Genomic DNA, 23296 nt, shown 5'->3' with positions numbered 1-23296 from the left:
TCCTGTTAAGTGAAGAACAGAAAGGTGTAAACTGCTAAATTCAAAAAAGAAAGACAAATGTGTCACTGTAAAACTGACTGCATAGCTATTCGCACAGGTCAGTGATGCCTCAAGCCCAAATATGTTGGTCTCAGGTTGATATCTCGCCACCCAGTGGCCAAACACCACATTGAAGCTGGTGCAGACAAGTTTTGCAAAGCTAGCTATTTTAGCTTCTATTCCAAACCCCCTCCCTTCAAAGCCACTCCCACAAAACACATAAACACGGAAATCGACACTAAGGCCTGCCATGAAATGTTCTCCACTCACATACATGTCTTCCCTTTTACATTCAACATTGCCTACCCCATCTTTGAAGTCAGTATGGCTGTGCAGCCCAGCAGCTGTGCATATGTTATTCACCTGGCTTGGTTTACTACTCCCATGTATGATAAGGGTATATGATGTATGATGATATCAAATATATTACAATATCTACTATAATCCACCCTGGAACTGGATTCTAGATATAGACCGCTACATAATTTGCTTTGCTTGCACCAAACACCTGATTGTCCCCATCCCCAAGAGGACAGTGACCCAGTGTCCAGTCTCTCTGTGTGAATACGATCAGTAAACTTAGCTTCCGGTGGCTGCCAAGTGAATGTAGCATCATTAGCATTCTGCACCAATGCCTCAGCCCTGACTGAATCCGGTGCTCAGTCCTTGAAAAGGCAGATCTCTTCACTACAAACCTTCAGAGCAGCACATATTTTCACAGTCTGTATCAATTGCAGGCAGAGGGCATGACTGACACTATGACACTATACATGTACGGGGATGAAAATCCTCTTCAGATATAGTATCGTGCATCAGCTCCATCATAGGAATCTAATCATTTCCTCATCCACAAGGGGACTGACTGCAGACAGCTTGGCACGCTGACTGTAGATCCAGACAGCAACATATTCTGTAGTCAGAGAAAAACTGAGACTGTCAAGCTAATCAACATGAAACAAGTAGGAACTGCTGTAAGTTAATGGATATTGTCTGCAACGTTACTGATAGTTTGAATCTGTAGAACACTTCGGTAGAACGTTCAGCAAAACTCTTGAAGGATTCTGCACTAATAAAATTGGTTTCAAATTTAAATAATGACAATGTTTTTGACACCTATGCGTTGTAAATTATTATAATTGTTCTATTACAAAACACTTGACACTAGCAGTTAAAAAATTACAATTCCGAAAAAATGTGCTTTCACTCACAACTGTTATCTTAATTTTACAATCATCAACAAGACTTCTGTACACTCGTCTACACCTGCGCACGTTTCCCCACAGCCTGGAAAGCAGATCAAATATTATGTTTTACACAATGTTCTTTTCTTTTTTTTGTCGTTTTTTTTTGTCGTTTAACAGAACGACTCAGCAAAGAGAGAGAAGTACAGTATTATACCAAAAGCATTGAGTGTGACGGGCCAGTGCAAAACTGCATTAATCAAAGACACCTTTTTTAGGTCAAAGAGAGAGAAAGAGAGAGATAGAGAGAGACCAAGACAGAGCTGTCAAAAGAGCTTACTGCAAAAGTAGTACAAAGGAGATTTGGACATGTACAGATTTCCATACGACATGTGCACTTTAAGTTATTAAATAATAAAGATTTTATATTTTTATTCTAAAGTAAAACAAATGAAGCATTTACATAAATCAAACTGACATGCACATTATTTTTGTCAAGAAATGTCATAGAAATCAGCGTATGACAGTGTGAGGGTGTATAGTGTGTTTGTGTGTACAGTATGTGTGTATCGTAAGTGTGTGTGTGTGTCTGGGAGACATGTTCAGGGGAGGCCAGAGTTAGAAGAAGTCCTGTAGCATGTGGTGGGGAGAAGGAGGAAATCCATTTCTCTTTTACTTTCCAAGACAGCAGTCAGATGTCCCTTACTGTATAGGGGTGTGGAGCAGGAAGAAGAGGTACTGAGCACCCTTTCAGACAGAGAGGAGTAGGACAGAGGCTTGAGCGCACATGAAGAACAGCAGTCTTTATGGACACACGGAGAGGACTGGGGCTAGGGGCCGAGGGCTGGGGGGAGGTCACAGTCCTGGGTGTCTTGGGGACATGGATGCGGAGCTAGTAGAGAAAAGGGGGGGAAGGGAGGGGGTCCAGGAGGGCTATAGTGGGTTAACCGGAGGAGCAGCAACCCCCTGCAGCGGAGGCCTGGGGCTCGTCATCCACGATCTGTACCCCCCTCCGCGATGTGGAGGAGTGGCTGGCACCGTTCCCCTTTGCCCTCTCCTCTGCCTGGGCGGTCTCCATCATCCCTGAGGATGGAGGGGGGGGGGGGGGGGGGAGGAAGAGAGCCACACACAAATATTTCCACCATGAGGAGAAGTCTTCAAACCTCACGCATCATCCCATTCAAAACTCTCCAATCTGTGTCATTAACTTGAAAATTCTGGGTACTGAATAGGAGCTTACTTTTACACAGGTCGAGGAATAGCTCTTCGATTCCTTTGTTTAGTTTGGCTGACGTGTGATAGTGTTTTGCCCCGACTGACTCTGCGTACCTGAGAAGAGGGGTACATGTGGGTTAGCTCTACACAACTCCAAGTTAACAGTGTTAGGACACAGGCGATCTGCCGGTACTCACCCCTCTGCCTCCTCCACTGACACATGCCTGTCCTTCTCCAGGTCGATTTTGTTTCCTAAAACCAAACGAGAAAAAAAAAAAGAAAAAAAGGGGGAGGAAGATTGAGTTCAGTGGTAACACCCTCGACATTCAGAGCCAACAGCCTCGCATGGATCTGGCCAGCTGTTGATGACCTGATGGTCGGGGTTGAAGGGTCTCCAGAGGAGGTCAGAGGGCTCACACGGACACAAGAGGAGTCTGTTTATCCCTGCCCCTCAACCTCTCTTTATGCATCATCAAACCTCCGGCCATCCACAGCAGATAACACAGTTAGCATAACTGGTGAAATATCAACAACCCCATGCGCTAATGTTGTTACTGATGGCTACTATGGTAATGTCAATACAAATTCTCAGATGCACATTTACCCTGGTAATCTGGTGTTTGGTCTCTGCATGTTGTGTGTATCAGGGATGGAGTGTTTGATAAGTAAAACTATACACTAGTTTTCAACTTTGTGAAGTTACAAAAAAAAACTGTATCTATGTATCCAAATGGACTGAATTGTATTTACATGTAATGCAATAATTTAAGAATTGTGGAAAAAACTCACCTACTATACATAAACAAATTTCATTCCCCAACATTTTCCTTAGCTCTTTGACCCAGTTTTTCACCTGAAAAAAGCAACAACAAAAAAAGATCAACAACATGATATTAGGCTATAACATCATGACCCTATATAATACAAATGAGGATGCAGGCCGAGGCTGTAGGTAATCCTATAGGGCTGGTCCTGGTGTAGGACAAAGCCTTGGGAGTATTCAGTATTCCTGGCCTGCTGGGATTGGGCCTACAGAGTTTGACGACGGTTTTGAGACTAGTTTTAGTCCAGGGTTTACCTTCTGGAAGGAATCCTCGTCTGTGATGTCATAGACTAGTATGGCTCCATTGGAGTCTCTGTAGTAGATGGGTCCTAAGGCGTGGAACCTCTCCTGACCGGCAGTGTCCTGGAGAGGAGAGGAGAGGGAGGGAGGCATATCTAGGTCACCAAGAAAAGTCTGCTGAAAACACACCCCATTAGTCAATAACTCATTTTCCCTCCCGAGGGTGGGCACCCGTGTGCGTGCATGCGTCTATCACGAGGCCTCAGCACCAGTTGTAAACGTTATGGCAGAGGCATCAATGAAGAGCTGGAGTAGCTCTACAATTTTACGCTGAATCACCATGAAGAGTTGTCTGGACTATGAAGCTTCGGAGAGCATGCTAGACTTACCCAGATGGCCAGGTTTACCCTTTTCCCTGTGATGTTCAGCTTCTTTGTGAGGAACGATGCCTGGAAGAAAGGAGGAGGAGAGGAGACTGATAAGTGCCGGGCTTTTTATCTCCTTAAGGCTTTAAGCACCTTGTCGTCGTCATGCTATCCCACTCTCATTTCGCATGCTGCCACGCCCGCAGCATCGCCACCATTATGTGGATCATAAAGAGCCATCAGGGGAGAGAGAGAGACAGAGAGAGAGGATGTTGTCTAACTATAACAGCCTCACATTACGCGATGGAAACGATGGAGATCACTATGTGGAACAAAAAAAAAACAAGATTGCAACCATATGCTTACGCTATTAAGATCAAGACAGATTGGTCAGCCAGCCATGAATGTTCCAGGAGCCCAGTACCACATGACAACCACCATCACATCAACTGACCCAGAGATTTCTAGAATGTCAAAGCTGCAGGGGGTTTGTAAACAGTAGCCGTCCAGTATTAAAACCTTAACTAAATAGCTTTGTCTGACTGACAGGGTCATTTCTAGACTAAGGCCGAATCCCAATACTCCCCCTTACCCCTTCCCCTTACCCCTTACCCTTCGTTTTGCGCGTTCCCGTGAGAGCTAGTGGTGTCCCAATACTCTTTTTGAGCTAGGGGAAGGGCTAAGACAGTGCGTGTCCACTGCAGCGACGCGAATCGCTTGCCATCGCTTGCCTTCCCACAGTTCACCACGCTCGGGGGCGTTTCAAACAGATTAATGTAGAATGTAGTTCTCTAAAGTCACTGTTGTAGTTGTCATGGCCAAGTGTGCAGACTTGGGTTTACGTAGTTGCAACATCGATCAAAATACAACTTGTTTACAAAATATAAAACTGTTTAATACTGTAGACATACACGTTGACATATGTAAAAAAAAACGTTTTACTCTATATTCCTCAATCTCTGCTAATCTGCCGATACGATAGGGAGTTTCAGCCCGGCTAGCTAACTAGTTAAGACAGAACGAAGTTACGTAATGTGACTAAACTGAATTTGAAAGTACAAGCACCCACAACTTCGGCAAACCTTGCGCCATGCATCGTTTTTTTGTATTAACATCTCTGTACGAATACAGATATGTATCGTACAGGACTGGGTAAGCAGCCACACAAACAATTAGTTTCTCCTCCAGTTTGAAACCTAGAAAGCTAGAAATGTTTACCATGGTTTCTACGTTACGAGAAACAAGAAAACACTCCGATTGGCCATCGCTAGCGAAAATCGCTCCTCATTAGCATAAAGTTGAGAAAATCTCAACTCGAATCGCTTGAATCGCGTCGCGTCGCTACCCACAATGCACCACGCAAGCGATTCGCCTGACTCCATAGAAAATGAATGGAAAACTTGTTGTCGCTCGCATCGCGTCGCTGCAGTGGACACGCACTGTAAGGGGTATACACCCCTTAAAACCAAGTGAGGTCGGGAGCTTACTTGAAACCGAGGGCTATGTGAAAACCGGCAACAATGGCGGCCAGATCATCCAGAGAGTCCGCTAAATATAATATTTTCGGCTTAATTAATTGATAAAAAAATTATGACAGTCTTGTTTTGTGTTATATGCAGTCATGAACATATATATTTGCAACCATTTTCCTAATTGAAACGTTTCTAAAAATCGCTAGTTTGGTACGCTAATATTACAGTGCTGAATTGCACAACAGTCCCGCATTTCTTTGACTAGCATGTCTACAGTTTAAAGTAAACTCCATTAGCAGCGAATTTCGTTTAAATCAGTGCATAACACTACTTGCTTTGGAGATATCGATACGTGCTAGATGACGTACCTGTAACCAAGTGGTGTCCCATTTCTTAGGGCTATGTAGCCCTTACCCCTTAGTTTCGAGGGCCAAGGGCTAGGGGTAAATTAAGGGGAAGGGGTAAGGGGAAGGGGGAGTATTGGGATTCGGCCTAAGGTCACCTACTGTCAAGTAGGTATCCCCTCCAGCCATCTAGGGAGTGATTGGTCATTGGGGACCATGTGATGTGTGTGGGGTGTGGCTAGGCCTGGGTGCCGGGCTACACGAGAGCACAGCGGGCTGGAGGAGGAACTCCTGACCACGACTCATGTGAGCAGCAGAGATCAGGGGAACACCATGGAGGGGGCATGAGCACCAGAAGGGATTGTGATGGAAAGTCATGAAAGGGAGAATGGAGGAGGTGGATGAGGGGAGAAACGCATGAGGGAGAGCTGAGCTGACTGCGCTTCTTGACATCAGAATGTAGCGCGTGTGTGTGTGTGTGTGTGTGTGTGTGTGTGTGTGTGTGTGCGTAATGGCAGCTGTCCAGCCTGGGGTGTCTGCTCAGACTCAGAACAGCTGGAGAAAGCTGGGTAATCTCAGGTGAGGGGTCAAAACCCAAACAGCTCTGCCTTTACTCTACACAACCTCCCTCTCTCACACAATCTCACACACACAACCGCATGTAACCAAGCGCAAGCAACCACACAAAACAACACACATCCACTTCCATTCAAGTGACTATTATGCTAAGGAAACCTATTTGGAGAGGTAATTAGATAGGTTCCAAGTCATCCTTCATCCTCAGAGCAGTACACCTCTACACTGAACCGGGCCTGGAAGGGTTCCACAGACACCACTGGGACTCAATTACCCAGGCAGCACACTCACACACAAGATGCTGGTTGATTACAGATGGAGTTTCGAAAACATTTGAATATTGACATTTGAAATAGCACCTTTGACAAGAAGTATTGTTTTGAAGTCAAGGTGAAGCTGTGTTTGAAGAGTGTGCAACTGCAGGTATGTGTTTCACCAGCCTTGTTTCACACCATGTCGTCTGGGAGCCCTGTGTCTCTTAATTACAGAGTCTTGATCTGCAGCTGTGCTCCAATATTCACAGGAGAATACCTCCCTGAGTCACAAACGAGCTTCATCTGAACAGGGTCGTTCTGAGGAAGTCAGTCTGCAGTCTTGGTGGCATGAAATCAGTGTAATCTGTGAGTGAGAAAACAACCCCATGATTTTTTGGAATGGCTGCCGCTGGATTCCCATCGCTGATCCCGATTCATAACAGCATCCCCTTAACATTCCGCGCTGTGGAACATGCCAGCGAGAATCCTGCAACAGAATCCTAGCTTTCACAACCAACCACGTCCTCACGTGAGATGAGATTACAGGCATAAACCCGGAGGCCCCACGCTCAGACCATCCTTCTTCAACTCCAGGAGGTCTGATAGTCGCTCCATGCCAGACAGCCGTGTGTGTGTGTCTAACCAGGTAATGCTTCCACACTCTGCTTCAGTCACAGTCAGCTGATGGGTGTGGCAAAAACACGTGGCTGCAGTAGGAGAGAGACACACGAGGGAACCTAGTTCCATGCCCTGACTTGGGTTTCAGCATGACTGGGTGGACTTCACTTGTGACTCACTTGGCTGCGCTTCATAAACTCAACCCAAACTTAACAATTGTCCGATGAGAGAAACCCATCTGCTTGCCTGTTTTACCCCCTTCCCTGACACTGTGCAGTGGACCTGTGTAGAATGGCTTTCCTAACAAGCTTCCAGTCTATGACTATTCATCTCTTAATATGTCATCTTAAGTTTGTGAATTTTCTGTATCGCAATCAATAACAAACTGCAAAGAAGGTGAGAGGAACGGCTAGAAAGTGATAGTCAAGTGTTCTTCTCAGACATACATTTCAACTTCTTTGAACAGGCATCACTAAACTAGTGTGGAACCGAGTAATCTGACAAACTTGAGCAGGCAATCATACACATAGTGGCTTACATCATACTGCTTCAGTATTGCATTCAACACCTGTTGCAGCTTCTGAGAAAACCAGGCTTGATAGGTGAACCCCCATAAGTATATGTGTGTGTGTGACACAAACATGAAACCAGGATGACAGTGGTATTTCACCGCCTAAAGCACTACCCAAACTCAGTTTCACATCAAACCATCTGTTTTGATGAAGAACAAATAAAATGAAAAATGAAGACTGTCAATCACACCAACTATAAAGAGCAGTTGCATGGATTTACAGGTGCTTTACCATAACTAGGCATGCAGCCTACTAGACAGTTGGCTGACGAGTTAAAGTCATATGCTGTGATGTACTGCTACTACTGGCATCGAGGCTACATGTAGCCTATTAGGCACTGCGGTTCCAAGATTATTGTACTGGTGTTGGTCAGAGGGTGTGTGAGAAGCTAGCTGCTAAGACCCTCCATCACTGAATGGACTAGCCCAGGGCTCGAAATTAACGTTTTTTCCCCAACCTTTAGAAACTTTTACTACAGCCACAGCAATCATTGTGTTGCAAATGCAAAAAAAAAAAAAAAAGAATTTACAATTTTGGAACAGGTCCAGTTCATTTTGCACTTTGGGACGGTACTGGGACAGTGAGGGAAACAAGTTGGTTGCCATCCCTGGACTAGCCCTTCACAAATTGCTGAACTCAAAAACATTCATAGGCTAGATGTCAGATAGTGACCACTGACCAAGGTACAGCCACAGTTAGACTTCCAATTTTAGACTTGCAGCTGAGGTTAGAGGACTACAGCTCTAGACTTTACCCTCCTGTAATACCAAATTGCAATCAGACGGCTGACGGCTATTTACAAAAGGATACAAAACAGTAAACATACCACTACTGCTGATACTGAGTAAAGATCTGATTCAACAGGCCTTAGGTTTTAGATACACTTGGTGAGGCCTTTCTATGCTGTCCAAACCTTGCCATTCATCTGCCATGTCATAATTGCCTTTTGCAATAAACACCTAACTGTGATTTAGGGGGTTACATTTACATTTAGTCGTTTAGCAGACGCTCTTATCCAGAGCGACTTACAGTAAGTACAGGGACATTCCTCCCGAGGCAAGTAGGGTGAAGTGCCTTGCCCAAGGACACAACGTCATTTGGCACAGCAGGGAATGATCCGGCAACCTTCTGATTACAAGCCCGACTCCTTCACCGCTCAGCCATACGACTCCCTAAAATAGTGTTAATAGGGTTAAATAGTCTCTCTGGATCAGGCTATCAGGGAGCTGTATTATAGGTATCTTTATTCTGTTCACCAACCTTTAGAAACCTAAAAAGGTATCTAAACCTTTAGCCCAGTCAACACAAGCTGACATACAACACTTCCCAAGTTCATACAGATGGTAATCTATATCATGTTTTGACCAGGATTTATCAATCTTGAGGTCAAGTGTGCCAGTTGGTGGAACATTATGCAATCTTCACAATAACGGAAAGAATCTAGTAATATGGCAAAGTAGACGTTGGTAGTGTACTGACTAGGCCTCCAACATCTGTCCATTAAGAGTGAAGGTGACGGATCGCTGAACACGGTCACGGTAAAACAAACGAGATTATGAAACTCACAACAGTTGCGTTGTTTCCTGGTAATAGGAGTACTGACCGCTTTACCTGATAAAACACGGCGTGTGGAGAACCTAACCTCTCCCACACACGCCTCTGGTCCCGGGAAGTATAAATGCTGTGTCATACCGCCCTGTTCACGATCCCTAAACGTCATGCCAAATATGATGGCAAGCTAGGAAAACTTAACTGTGGTCGCTTTTTGTTTATATTGCCTTGAATGCTATGAAAGGAAGTGTTGCTACAGTTGTGTATCAAGTGATTTAGCTAGCTTTACAGTGTATAGGCTAACGTTGTTGGATGCTTCATCGACCTGAATTGGCTGGTCAGTTAAAGACAATTCCACCGTATCCAATAACCTTGAAGTAAATCGTGGTTGTTGTATATGGCTGTCAGGATAAATAGGTCACCGAAAGAAGCTGTGAGACAGCAGCAATTAAACGAAACAAAACTGTGTACAGACAGTCAGTATGAGATTTAGAGCTAGCTAGCTGGTCACCGTGTGAAGCTAGTACTGTAGCTAACTAACTAGCCTAGCTAACTGGCTGTTTAGTTAGCTGGCTGAATTGACTGTACCAATAATAACTCAATAATGTCAGAGAACAGATTGTGACTGACATTCACGAACACACCGTGAGACAATTTGCGTGGGCATGACGATTCGAGTATCTAGCTAGCCATTTTGACTGGCTGTTAGCTAGCTAGTAGCCAACCAGCTAAATCTGTATCAATTCCAGTCACAAACAACACATTAACCATTGACTGCCCGGTGAAGATCATGAGGCAAATAGCCAGGACCTGACGCTGTAGGACACGTACCTGAAGAGTGGTAATGTGTTTGTCGTTGAATTTATTTTCACAGTATCTTAACACAAGTGAGGTCTTGCCGACGCAGCCCTCTCCCAACAAAACCACCTTGAAAGAGTAGGTTTTGTTTCCTCCAGCTCCACCAGACGCCATGGTAGCGAAGAAATCCTTCCTATATGAATATAAGTAGCCCCGTACAAGTGCCTTCCGCCAGTCACATTAGATAACTGTCTCCGAGCAAAATCAAGAAAAGGAATTAACCTCAGGAGTGTATCGATTAATGGTAAATGCTAAACCTAGACAAGACTCTAAATGACAGCCAGCCTGCTTTCACCCAGCCTTCGATCGCTTTTCTCTCACCCTACTAATGGCGTCTCTGTGCTTCCTCTCTACGTCATGCCATGGAAAGATCATATGATGAACCGAGCGCTAAACAGTCACATCCGAAAGTGGCTTTAATGTGGTGACATTGATCTCACTTTCCAAAAATGTTAGCCATGTTAGACACGACATTATTACAATTTCGACAATATTACATGTTGCTTGCTTGCTTAGTGATTAAGTGAACATGAACATATTATGTTATATCTGAATATTCTGTTGTCACTCGTTGTTGAAAATACATCACAAATAATAATTTTCCATATGGTACTCATATTTTATTAATAATTCCGATTTTGGCCCGTCTGTTCCATCTATTCTGAGCAGTGCTTGCTAAAGTGTGCATGCAAATGTATTTTCTTTACATTCTTTTTTGACACCAACATTCAACATTGACCAAAAGTTTTAAGCAGCAAAATAATTTAGGTTAATGCAACCTATTTTAGATAAGATCCAGTGCAAATAGCATACAGAACGCAGACTTGAATAGAGAGCAACAACTTGACCAGAGGCTGTGTATAAGACTCCAACATATAAAGGGAAAATAGCAGCAAACATTTACCTAAAACACAATACTAATATGTGTCTCTTGTACTCAAGGCAGAAAAGGTGTGTAACCGAGAATAAGGCAAAACCCAGTACATGGATGTATTAATAGCTAACTATTTGACTCTGCAGATTGCACACATGGAAATGGTTCCCATAAAACACCAACTGACAGATGACAACATGCCTAGACTTGTCAGTGCAATTAATACTGCACCCTGAATTATAGAGGACACCAATGTTAAGTTATCCTGTTCAAGCACTTGTTTTAGCCCGAAACTCTTATAATGACGGAAAACTGCACATGATTGCCCAGCAGGGCCCACTACACATTAATCTCACAGGTTATTTAGAATTTTCTTTTCCGTCCAGGGTGGGTCTGGATAGTGGGGATGATGGCTGCCTGCAAACAGATAGGAAAGATGATGTGATTTATGCTTAATTTAGTTTCTCTCCCTAGCTCTCTGTCCCTTTAACCCTCTCCTATCCACACACACATCAACATTATTAGCATTAAAATATTTGATCTTACATGCTTTTGGTGGCTTTCTTAATCAGCTGCCGGGTGCATGGCGACATCATGCTGTCTGTGGGGCTCCGTATTTCAGACCTAGTCCACGGGGGGGGGGGGGGGACAGAACCATTTAGTCAACTAACGAGGAAACAGGTCAAAAGGACTGATGGCTTAGTCAACTAACGAGGAAACAGGTCAAAAGGACTGATGGCTTACATGTTAATAATGATTTATGTAATGTTTCTTTGTGCAGTTTTGTATTCTGAATTAACCTCAGAAAATATATTCTCACTTTTCTTGAATCTTCTTCCTTTTGGCCAAGCTCGGGGTCGGTGGTTGGTTGCATTTAACTTCTGTAACCTGCAATACTTTTCCAGTATTCATCTTTCTGTAACAAGGATAAGAATGTAGAAGCAAACGATGAACTTTGTCTTGCGTTAGTATCACTTTTGTCCGCTCAAAAATGGGGAATATGCATAAGTAGGTTAAGCTATGTCACGTTGCAAATCTTATTTTATCACCAAAGCAATCAATAATATATTGTTATACTCACTTTAAAAACACGTATCCGTACCCGATAAGTGATTCTCACAGATGTATCGTTCAGGTCTGACTGCTGACAGTAATAACTAGCGCGTAGCTGTTATGTTATGAACCTGGATATTTCGAAGGTGGCGCTCTTTGACGTATTTCGAACACTGGCATTTCATTGGTAGTTTCTGCGGCACACGCCTAGGCTACATTTCTAACATTCTAACCCCAATCCCACGAACTGGATCCACATAATGTGTATTCTTTGTGGTCTGAGTTTTCAAAAATAAACCGTTCACATAACACATCTTTCCAATAAGGGTTCTGTATTATTCAAATCGTGTGTTTCATCATTCCGTGGAATTATATATTATACTTTTTTTTATTAATTATGATACTATTTTATCATATATTATATATTATTATAATATGAATGTTTGCCGGGAACTGTAGAGAACACCCACAAATTCTCCCTGGTTGTCCCTGGTTTGTCCACATTTGAACTCATACCAAACTAATCATGTAGTCTAGATCAGTTTAACATTAATAGGGTTAACGGACGAAATGAGGAGTAGGCCTAGGCTACTGCATATTCGACATGACAAACACATTTTCAATGCGAAATGTCATGGAGATCACATTGGCGATGTGAATGATCAATTGTTTAGTCACGGATTTACTATTTACGTAGGTGCCATAACACAAAAACTGTCGCCCAACGTGGGGCTCGAACCCACGACCCTGAGATTAAGAGTCTCATGCTCTACCGACTGAGCTAGCCGGGCGTACCATTGATTGACTCGCTACTTCATAACTCCTTGGAATGTGAACTCTGACCTTTTCTAAGAACAGGTTGTTGCCTAAGACGGCGATCACACTATTCATGCTTCAAGGCACATGGAATGTTGCTTTTAACAAGCCAGGAATTGATGTTTTTGAGGATTTCTTACACCTGTATTCCAATCTTGAAAGAAATGTCCTCGAATGCATCCCTAATTTCTCCTCAAAGGCTACCTGCAACTGTTTAAGGCACACTGGGGGAACGTCTGTCTGGAATAGAACACACTGAGTTTCTTTGGCATAGCCGTCTGGTTCTGCTGTGTATGCAAATGATGATGGCTGGTAAACTTAAGCATTCTAAAACTGGTTGTTCCCATACTTGATTGTGATTGGCTATATCGCGTTCCATGCCGTTGTAAAATCTAGCATAACCTTATAAATTGTCTTCATAACATTCTTTAACATTCCATATTACTGCTCATCGAATAGGCCTATTTCAAATTTAAAAACACAGCAAAGGAGTCCATCTGGCTGTTGCGTGGCAACGATTTATGTAGGAACTATACTTTGAAGTGGCGGAAGAATGATGGTTTATTATTAAACTAATTTGTATCTAATTTTTTTGTTTTTTTATGAAACCCTATCAAATATTTGTAACAGTTTAAGAAAAGCAATAAGCCCCGCGAGTCCGTGTTTTGCGCTGATTTTAGAACAGATAAGGGGAGTTATAGGCACGACGCGAAGCGGCGCCGCTGGACACCTTTGCAGTGTTTTTTACTTGAAATATTTGATGCGCAGTAATATGGAATGTTAAAAAATGTTACGATCAGACAACCTGTAAGGTTATGATGGATTTTACAACGGCATGGAACGCGATATAACCAATCACAATCAAGGATGGCTGGGAACAACCAGGTTTAGAATTAATAGGCCTATACTCCGCTTCGCGTCGTGCCTAACAACTCCCCATACCTGTTCTAAAATCAGCGCAAACCACGACCTCTTGGGGCTTATTGCTTAACTTTGCATGCTGACTCCAAACCCTTGCACCCTGGTTTCCAAGAACCCAAAACTGGTACTGTTCATATAATGGAACAAGGTCGAAATCTAGGAAGCATTTTATTCCTGTTGTGCTTCATACAAACCCTGAATGCTTTCAAGTTCTTAGTTTCAATTACAAATACGTAAATTTGATCACGGGTTCTAGCAGTGTCACATCACAACAATCACTTGCCATGTCTATCTCCAGGACAACGTCACAATCACACACAAATTAACAATGGGTGAGTAGAGCCTCTCAGGGATACAGGATTTAAGCCATTCTAAAGATGACTAACCTGGCAACAAAGCATGATGCCTTTTGCGCCTGTGTTTTTGTCATTGAAGGTGAGCAACAGCACGTTTAAGGATGTACATCATGTAAAACATAATCATCGTGTCATACTAAAGGTCAAGTTAGCAAGGCATGATGCATTATGCTCTCCCATGTTTTTTGACATTGCAACAAAAAAATAAAATAATTAAAAAACAAGTCAGCGCACCTGATTGTCTTCCAAGTGTACAAAACGTGCATTAAAGATCATGGCCTCTTGGATCCCTCCTCAAAGTAAATATGTTGCTTTAGTTAGAAAACGTTAACTCACTTGAAGTTAAATTCACTGAGATTTTAAACTGGGGAGTCGGTATAGCTAAATTAACTCTCACTTTTCGTTGTATTTGTTTCAGAAACATTGATCAAACCTAAGATACTCACAAAAGGCTCAAAACAATGAACACCCTTTTCCCCCTACATCCTTGTATAAAACTGAAAGTCCTGAAGACTGAAGCCCCTATCGAGGCCAGAGAGGCCATGCCAGGCTGGGTAGCATGAGGGCAATGAGGATGGAGGAGAACAGGTTGACACCGTTGTTGTCCAAGATAGGCTTCCCACAAATCCTTTGAGTTGTGACAGACTCATGATTCACCACCTTCCCTGTTGTTGCATCAATACCTGCAGATAAGGGGTGCGGGGGGTGGTGGTGTAGAAAGAGAGAGACATGGTAACAGGTAAGTTCTCCAACAGTCTTCAAGTTCAAATTAAGCTAGTCTAGATATAGTGATCCAGTACTAATCCACAAGGAGATGAATGGAAGCATGTACATCATCGTATTTATATCAAACACCCATAGCCACATGCCTACCTGAATACTGCATGTGGGCCCCCAAGAAAGAGTCCAGAAGGGAGCCTATCAACCCGGCCACACCCCCATACACAATGAGTGGCCACTGAGGATCTGCCAGGTGCAGGTCTTTGACAAATAGAAGCTGAGATATAAAATAAGCGACTCCCACTGCCAGTCCACCCAGGAAGCTGGCCACTAAACCCACAGTGGTAACGCCCCCGTTCGTCCCTGAGAGGAGAAGACACAACACGTGAATAAACCACTTCAAAAAACGTCCTTGTATGTCCTAGAGATAGGAACAGAGAAATAAATCCCACTCTGTCTGAAAACCTAGTATTTTGCAGTGTCACCCGAGCCTTGCCACTGATTGCCCATTTGGTTGGTTACCTGCCGGGACTTCCTTCCAGGTAGTGATAAGCCTGGGCTGTGATTGGCTGAGGACGGGGCCCACCTCTGAGGCCCATGTGTCCCCAGTGCTGCAGGCCAGGGCCCCCAGAAGAGACAGGCACATCCATGAAGCAGTGTACTGCTTCCCAAAGTCCACAGGGATCTCCCCCGGCCCCACCTCTATCATGTAGAGCAGAGCCAGCTCTGTGGGAACCCCCCCGTTACAGAACACCTGTATCCAGTTCCTCTGGCCACCTGAAGGAGAAAAACACACACACACACACACACACACACACACTTCAAAACATTGACACAGAGTCGACACTGGCCAAGCCTTTGTCTTGAGTGATTCTCATTGATAATGCACTCATCCATCTACCTTCTTTGTAGTCGGCGTCGATCTTCTTCTTGACCTCTCCCTTCCAACGGGTCAGCTTGGAGCAGGTGACAAAAAAGCACAGCAGAGTGCAGAAGAAGCTGAAGTTGGCCATGGTCAGAATAAAGCCAACCAGCAGGGCTGAAACAAAACAAAAATAAACATGCACAGACATCCACACTCAAATCAAAATCTGGTGTTTCACTACAGTCCACTGCTTCAAATACCATGGTTACAATAGGCTTCATTAGAAGGCCCAGTTTTGACAGGCTTTCAGTAGGAAAACTGGTCCTCAACCACATGCCTAGGGCACATGATCCTGCATGCTGTCCACGACACATGGTGCAAAACAAAGCTGGTGACCAATCAATTCCCCTGAGTTGGAATCTTCAATCTAGCTAGCGGCAGGGCTAGCATGATGTCCCAATATTCTTAACCGTTTCACTGTGGCAAGGAACAAAGGGAAGCTGTTGTACATTTGGGGGGAGTATTATGAAGGTAATGCATTGTCAGATAACTGTACCAAAACACGTCAGGCCTGGTGATAGTCAGAAAAAGTTATGCTCCAAAGTTTGATCAAAGGGGTGAGTTGTTTGCCAGTGCTTCTGACTTTAATATGAGACATAATTTGCATGATCAAATTTACTGAATCAAGTATGGTTCATTTCAACTCCCTTCCACATTTATATATCAAATGGCAGTAGATCTTGATAAGGAGAGAGATATTTGGCTCCAACCAATAGTGGTCAGTTCCCCATTTGGTAACATTAATAAAATTCATTTGAAGTAGGTTTACATTTAAAACAACAGAAAATAGGCCCAGCGATTGTGGCTCATAAATAAGTTGATGAAATACTGAAAGTACCCAAATGATTTATCTCATTTTTAATCAAACCTTTATCACATGCAATGTTTTAGCTCTATTAACGGTGGTCATTCTCCTAAACATATCAAGGTTCCTCCTCAGATTAACTGGATTGGCTATACAGATCCCTGAAACTGAACTCAGTAAATGTATTTTGTTAACTGTAGGAATCCCAACAAGTGCATGGTGTCTCTGTATGAGATCAAGCCTTCCCCGTCACAGGGAAACCCTGACACCACAGATCACGGACAGACATTTAACAAGTCTCTCTTAACTAATCCTGGGCATTACACTAACAAGCTTGGTAAATAAGTGTGTCTGAGCTAGGCAGCGAGAGGGTGCCAAACAGAACACATATTGGGTATACCTCCAAGCCATCCACTGCGGTCCAGGTTCTTCCTCTTCAGAGCTCTGGTGGAGATCCCCAAGGGAATCAGGATGGAGAACAACCATCGCCATGGAGACACCGGCTGCAACGTGCCTGTTAATGTCAGAACAGAGGGGAAGATACAGAGGGCTTGACGTCTGAGGTTGCCTAAACACTGCACGCTTTAGTGAGGTAGATCAGCGGTCTTGAAAGTAAGGGCGACGAACACAATTTACCCATTTATTGAGCTAAAATAAACCTCGTTGATCAAGAAACATTAGTCCTATTGATATAATCCCGTGTTTCTCGGTAGGTCAACTTCATTAGTGTTTGTGTGAAAGGCCTCACCATAATACGTGCTCCCTACGATGGATATGACCCAGAAGGAGAGAGAGAGGGCAAGTGTGCCACACAACACTATCATATCAGTCATCATATTGAAGTATTCTTTCATCAGCAGATCATCTTCATGGTACACAGCAGATGACATGGCGAGACCCTGTGGATTACAATGACATGCAGTCTAAAGTTCATGAGAGCCATGATGAGAAGCAAAACAAGCAGTCATATTCTGTCATCAACAATAGTTAGATTAGCTACTAGTATAAACTGGATAAAGCGTTAGAGACGAAGTAGACAATTGTGCACCTGCAAAAACCTGACTTAGGGCCATGACGAGTCCAGTGTCTTCCATTTTGAAAAAACTGATACTGTAAACAAATCACCTGCTAATAACAAAATTCTAACCAAATACTTCTAAATCAATAGCTTGGGGTGTCCCCCGAATCGCTAGCTGGCTACCAATATGGCTAGCTCGCTGAAAGCATTATCCGCTTCCAACCACGGTCAAAGCCAACTTCCGCTGTCGAATCGAGGAAGATCATTTAAAGGCACAGTATCGAAAGTATGTTGGTTTTGACAACGAAATGTCTGAACTATTTTAAAAAGCGTTTTGACTGTTGCAATCAATATACTATTACCGAACTGTCAATTACTTTATTCTACCTCATGACTGAATGTGGAGAAATATGTTAGGCTACATTTCACACAGAGTTTCTGTAAAAAAATAAAAAAAAACATTACAAAAAAGATTCTAAATATAATGCATTTAAATTGCATCTTAAAATAACACTTTTGTACTTCTAGAATTTAAAGAACGTAACACAACATTTACTTGTTCAAAATAAATGAATGCACTTTTACCCCCAAGTACAAACGAAATGATTTGTCACATGACACTATCACCGAAACCCCTTGTTACCTACCTAAACGTGAATGAGAGGTTAGGACCAGATGGATTGTTCTCTGCATAGCATGTTGGAAGCTGGATCTGTGAAGTCTTTTAAAGCAGCCACCACAGAAGATGGAAAGCATCACCCGAAATGAAAGCATGTCCAATAGATGAACCATCACATGACTTAGGATCTCAGACTGAGGGCCTTTTGATGGCCTGATATCAGACACATCTCAGCTGCCCGACACACTGATGAACAAACACTGCTTTATATAACTTATTGGACACGGTGGGACACACACACACACACACACACACACACACACTCAGACACACACACACACACACACACACACAGAACCAGCCAATAACACAGAAAAGGAGCTCTTAAAAGCGATGTTCTAGTCTCATAGATCTACTCAGCACATGTTCTCTGACTGCATGTGCCCCCTTCCAGGAATCTTACTGAATGCTCTTTGGTTATCCTTGTCTATCAACGCATGGCAATACCCTGGAACTTCCAGATGAACGGAAACCACAAGTCTTAGCTTACTGCGTCATAGCACTGATGGATGATTGTCTAGTGTCTGTGTGTTTTTAGAATACAGTATAAGATATGTGCAATATGAATACATTATGTCTGGAGATAGAGTTAGACTTGAAGGTTGCTTAAATTCAACCTTCAAGAATGTTAATTGTTTGTCACTTGATATCCACCCTTTCTGGAGCTCCCTTGGCAGTTACATATTAAAGCCACAAGAGGGCACCCTATGTCAACTTTCTCGACTTGCACTGCCATAGACTTCAAACAGCTTCAGTCACCTCGGTCCCCCTGCTAAATACATTTCTCTCCAAGTATGTAAATGTTGCATGGGAGCATAAATGTACTGTAAACACAGTTGACTTGAAACTGGGACTGAAATTGTTTGTGGAGCTGGGTTTCAGGCTCTGAATAAGTGGCCTGTAGGTGAGTGGTGATGATTACTGATTAGCCACGGCATAACTAGATGTGGTTCTGGTGTTCGTGGGCCTGACTGTAAACTACAGGTGGAGTGTGACCAATTAGAATGCTTTCATCAAACACCTCTGTCTGCATGGAAGAACATGTAGTACTCTGCTACCTGAAAGAGGTGATGTCATTGTGTGTGTGTGTGTGTGTGTGTGTGTGTGTGTGTGTGTGTGTGTGTTGTCTTCGTGGCTCCTTATAGTCTGGGTGGGAGAAGAATGGTCTGGAGTCTTTTTGTGCTGCACCAACCTGGCACCACCCCTCTGATAATACCCTCCCTTGGGGTTCCCAGACAAAAAACTATGTGTGTTAGAGAGTGTGTGGGTGTGGTTATGTGTGTGTGTGTAGCACTTTGTCTTGAAGATATAATAAAGGAAAGTAAGGTGATCCTCAAAAAACCTCAAAGATATAGTTCTTTTAAATATGGATTGTTTTTGTGTGTGTCTTAGATAGAGAGGGAGAAAGAGACAGACAAACACACACACACACATACACAGACAGACAGGCAGACATACAGACATACAGACATACAGACATACAGACATACAGACATACAGACAGACAGACAGACAGACAGACAGACAGACAGACAGACAGACAGACAAACAGTGCAGACAGACAGACAGACAGACAGACAGACAGACAGACAGACAGAGTGAGCAGACAAACAGTACAGACAGACAGACAGACAGACAGACAGACAGACAGACAGACAGAAAGACAGAGTGAGCAGACAAACAGTGCAGACAGAAAGACAGACAGACAGACAGACAGACAGAGTGAGCAGACAAACAGTGCAGACAGACAAACAGTGCAGACAGACAGACAGACAGACAAACAGTGCAGACAGACAGACAGACAGATAGCAGTGTTGGAACAAGTCTGGCTGAGTTATGTCAGCTATGGCTGCCTTAAATAAACTACGGCTGATACACTTAGCACTTAGGGAGCTGGCGGAAAGTGAGATGTTGTTTCCAACACTCTCGGACATGCTCGGTGAAAGTTATGGCGTGCTCAGCGCCATTAATCACGGCAAGATGAAGCGTGGCACAGCGTTTTGATTCCACATCACAAAAGCCCTAATGTACACGCTGGTCTGGACCTGAGTGTGTGGGGACGAGAGGGAACGGCGAGTGAGGATGTCTAATGTGTGGGTGTTGGGGTGTGTGTGTGTGTGTGTGTGTGTGTGTGTGTGTGTGCATGAAATGAGTTGCGTAAGTCAGTAGAGCTCTAGCAGTTACTTTAATATTCCATTAGGACATGGAAAGTCCCATGCTGATATGCTCCAGCCTGCTCTGCCTTCGTAGAGTTCTGGTAGAGCCTTTACAGAATAGGGACGTCTGTCATGTGCTTCATGTGACAATGCTCCTGTTTAAAATAGTGGTCTCATTGCACCTGCTAGCCGTGTGAAGACAGAGAAGGTGAAAGAGAGAGAGGGAGAGAGAGAGAGAGAGAGAGAGAGAGAGAGAGAGAGAGAGGTGGAATTGCAGGTGAAAAAAAGAAAGAGAGAGTGAGAGAGAGAGAGAGAGAGAGAGAGAGAGAGAGAGAGAGAGAGAGAGAAGGAGAGAGAGAAAGAGAGAGAGAGATCGGTCTTTGTGGTCTGGCTCTCTCTCCGGCGTCTGTCAGCCCCTCACCAGCCAGCCTGTCATTCCCAACACTATAATTTTCACATGCTAAACCAAATGTGTCAGAGGCTCTTGTCATGCACAGCCCACAATGTTTCCCCTGGGTGGCTGTCTGTCCACACGCGTTGACTCTGCCAGGACATGATGCTTCTACAAGAGGACTGAGAATCTCCCAGCGCACAGAACATAGGATCCAACTGCTGGGCCGAAACCAAGCTGAGCAATCCAGCCTACTGGATTGCTTTGTGGATGCATCCACAACTTCTTGAGGAGGGCACGTAGAAATGGAATTCCTGGGTTCCTCTGCGTGTTTCAAGGTTTCAGTTCAGATGAGACCTGCAAGGTTCGCCCACAAAGCCTCATCAGGGTTCTCCATTTACTGTTGATTTGGCTTCAGGTGTCTCCAGAGCAGAACAAGCAGGAATAGGGCATAAAACATGTTTTTACCTGTCATTGCTACTTCCTGGCTATAAACAGAATCTCCTCCATGACCAGATCAAAAAGCAACGTTTCTCAAATTGTTTGATTTGGTTTCATTTCTGGGAGGACTGCAGTTAACTCTCTTTGTTCTTGTGCCAAGGTGCAGTTTGTCTGTGAGCCAACCCAGGAAAAACAATAGCCGTGTGTGTGAGCCAGAGCAGCAGGTATCTGAGGAGGGATGGAGCAATTGAAATCACCTCAGATTTCCCAACAGCCCTCCCTCCCGATCTACCCCCCCCCCCCTTCCCCCCGTCTGTCTGCGCACTTTAAAAAGATCACCGCCCCCCACCCTTACTGTGTATGTATTTGTGTGTGTGACTGTGCCTGTGTGTAGCCTATGTGTGTCTAAGGAACATACTGAGAGCTCTAAATCAAGCTGCACTTGTTGGTTACAGCAGTGGAGCTACACACACGTACACACACTTTACACCCAAGTCATTCCCTGCCGCTGCCTCGACCTGTGAATAGAGCCATTACAGTAAGGTAACTCTATCCCTTCTCAAGTGGAAGAGATAGAAGAGTAAATGGCACCACTTAAGTCCTGCTGGTCTCCTCTATTCAGAGGAAACCACAATAGTTGAACAGCATAGCAGAGCAACACAAACACACCCTGGGTCCCTGCCCAGCCACCCCAGACCCCCAAGCCCCTAAGCCTCTCAGGCCCCCAGACACACACCCCAGTTCAGGAACGGCCTTGGGCCCGGATACTGACGACTGTGGAGAGGCAACTCAACCCCTGTGTGGCTCAACAGTTAACATACACACACACACATACATTCCCACTCACGAGCACACATGCACCAACAGCCGGAGGTGCATCCGAGGAGAAGAACAAAAACGAAGTGTTCCCCCCAAAAGGTCTCTGCCCGCAGGGCTGAAAATGATCCAATTAGCTGTCCTCTGATCTCACAGTCATCTATCAAGCCGGTAACAATGTACTTTAACTGTCACACATACACACTCATGCACACACAAACACACAGTCACACAAAACCCAGTAAGCAGATCCCTAGACCAACCATGTGGACCTTGGGGCTATCCTGTGAGGTCATAGCATGAGGTCATCAGGTAAACAGGATGTAGTTACAACCCTTTGTTTATCTTCCTCTAATGTGGGCTCTCAAAAATATGCCTCTTTAACCTCAAACTCGAGAAACACACTGCTCTATGGTCTGCGGTTGGAACACTCAAACATCCAGCCAAACTTGTCTGTAACAAATCAGGTGGAGTTCTCCCACTGCCCAACCTGAAGCATCTACCTTCAGAGCAAGCCAACCCCCCGTGGTGTGCGCAAAACAGCCAGCTACCCCTCCAACAAGAGGAGAACCCAAACCACCTCCACTACACAGACACAGAAATCCAACCACGGTCTCCACAGGCCAGGCCAGGTCAAATTGTTCCCACCTCTGAATTTGACTTTGGCATTGAACAAAGGACACATTGACAGTCTATATCACACCCTTTTCGACTGTTGATATCTAGGGACGAATAAACCATGTGTGTGTGTGTCAGAGAGAGAGAGAGAGAGACAGTTTGCAATGCATTGGCACAATAACATTGCCGCTTTGCCAGCGAATGAGCAACTTCAGCCCTTGAGGCCCACTGACCAAATGAACCCAGTATTGATGACTGAATGTGGCACGGTGCAAAGGGAACACAAACACTGACGCACACACACACACACACACACACACACGTTTTACTCATGGAAACATAAACTCACCTACACATAAAATCTTTGTTAGTCATGCCAATTAGGGGAATCACTGAGCATACTCATCAGGTGTATTTTGGCCAGTCCTTTAACAGTTTGAGAGCAGTATCAACCCAGGGTGGTGGCATCAAGAGAAATGTGCTGTGGTGAGGATGAGAGAGCAGGCTTGAGAGAGAGCAGGATTGAGAGAGAGCAGGCTTGAGAGAGAGCAGGCTTGAGAGAGAGCAGGCTTGATCTTCTGTCAGTCTCACGTGTGTTT

At 44.1% G+C, this 23296-nt stretch overlaps 2 protein-coding genes and 1 non-coding gene across 3 annotated transcripts; all 3 read right to left on the bottom strand.

The window, feature by feature from the left end:
* Positions 1-1155: 1155 nt before the first annotated feature.
* rab21 (RAB21, member RAS oncogene family) lies at positions 1156-10461 on the bottom strand. Its single transcript, XM_084701454.1, has 7 exons — positions 10082-10461; positions 3888-3947; positions 3514-3621; positions 3225-3288; positions 2633-2687; positions 2461-2549; positions 1156-2303 (listed from the first exon to the last, which is right to left on the bottom strand). Exons 1-7 carry the CDS (start codon positions 10220-10222, stop codon positions 2164-2166), a joined length of 657 nt encoding a protein of 218 aa, XP_084557580.1. The 5' UTR covers positions 10223-10461; the 3' UTR covers positions 1156-2163.
* Positions 10462-12753: 2292 nt separating this feature from the next.
* Positions 12754-12826, bottom strand: trnak-cuu (transfer RNA lysine (anticodon CUU)). Its single transcript has one exon. It is a non-coding gene; the product is annotated as a tRNA-Lys (tRNA).
* Positions 12827-13921: 1095 nt separating this feature from the next.
* tmem19 (transmembrane protein 19) lies at positions 13922-17888 on the bottom strand. The gene is made up of 7 exons (XM_084701453.1): positions 17627-17888; positions 17327-17477; positions 16979-17092; positions 15750-15887; positions 15371-15625; positions 15002-15211; positions 13922-14811 (listed from the first exon to the last, which is right to left on the bottom strand). Exons 2-7 carry the CDS (start codon positions 17466-17468, stop codon positions 14651-14653), a joined length of 1020 nt encoding a protein of 339 aa, XP_084557579.1. The 5' UTR covers positions 17469-17477; positions 17627-17888; the 3' UTR covers positions 13922-14650.
* Positions 17889-23296: the final 5408 nt, after the last annotated feature.

This window comes from Hypomesus nipponensis, chromosome 7, assembly GCF_054491055.1.
Source record: "Hypomesus nipponensis isolate SF chromosome 7, ASM5449105v1, whole genome shotgun sequence".
NCBI classification, from domain to species: Eukaryota; Metazoa; Chordata; class Actinopteri; order Osmeriformes; family Osmeridae; genus Hypomesus; species Hypomesus nipponensis.
Note: the sequence above shows the minus strand (reverse complement) of the source record. Positions and strands in the feature narration are given on the sequence as shown.

Excerpts from the sequence above, each read along its gene's own strand:
- rab21 (XM_084701454.1), bottom strand. The coding sequence starts at position 10,222 with ATGGCGTCTGGTGGAGCTGGAGGAAACAAAACCTACTCTTTCAAGGTG. Across the intron at positions 3,948-10,081 it reads AACACATTACCACTCTTCAG|GCATCGTTCCTCACAAAGAA; the intron begins GTACGTGTCCTA and ends CCTTTCTTCCAG. Across the intron at positions 3,622-3,887 it reads GGGTAAACCTGGCCATCTGG|GACACTGCCGGTCAGGAGAG; the intron begins GTAAGTCTAGCA and ends TCTCCTCTCCAG.
- tmem19 (XM_084701453.1), bottom strand. The coding sequence starts at position 17,468 with ATGTCATCTGCTGTGTACCATGAAGATGATCTGCTGATGAAAGAATAC. Across the intron at positions 15,888-16,978 it reads CCGCAGTGGATGGCTTGGAG|CCCTGCTGGTTGGCTTTATT; the intron begins GTATACCCAATA and ends GTTTTGTTTCAG. Across the intron at positions 14,812-15,001 it reads GGCCCACATGCAGTATTCAG|GTATTGATGCAACAACAGGG; the intron begins GTAGGCATGTGG and ends CCTTATCTGCAG.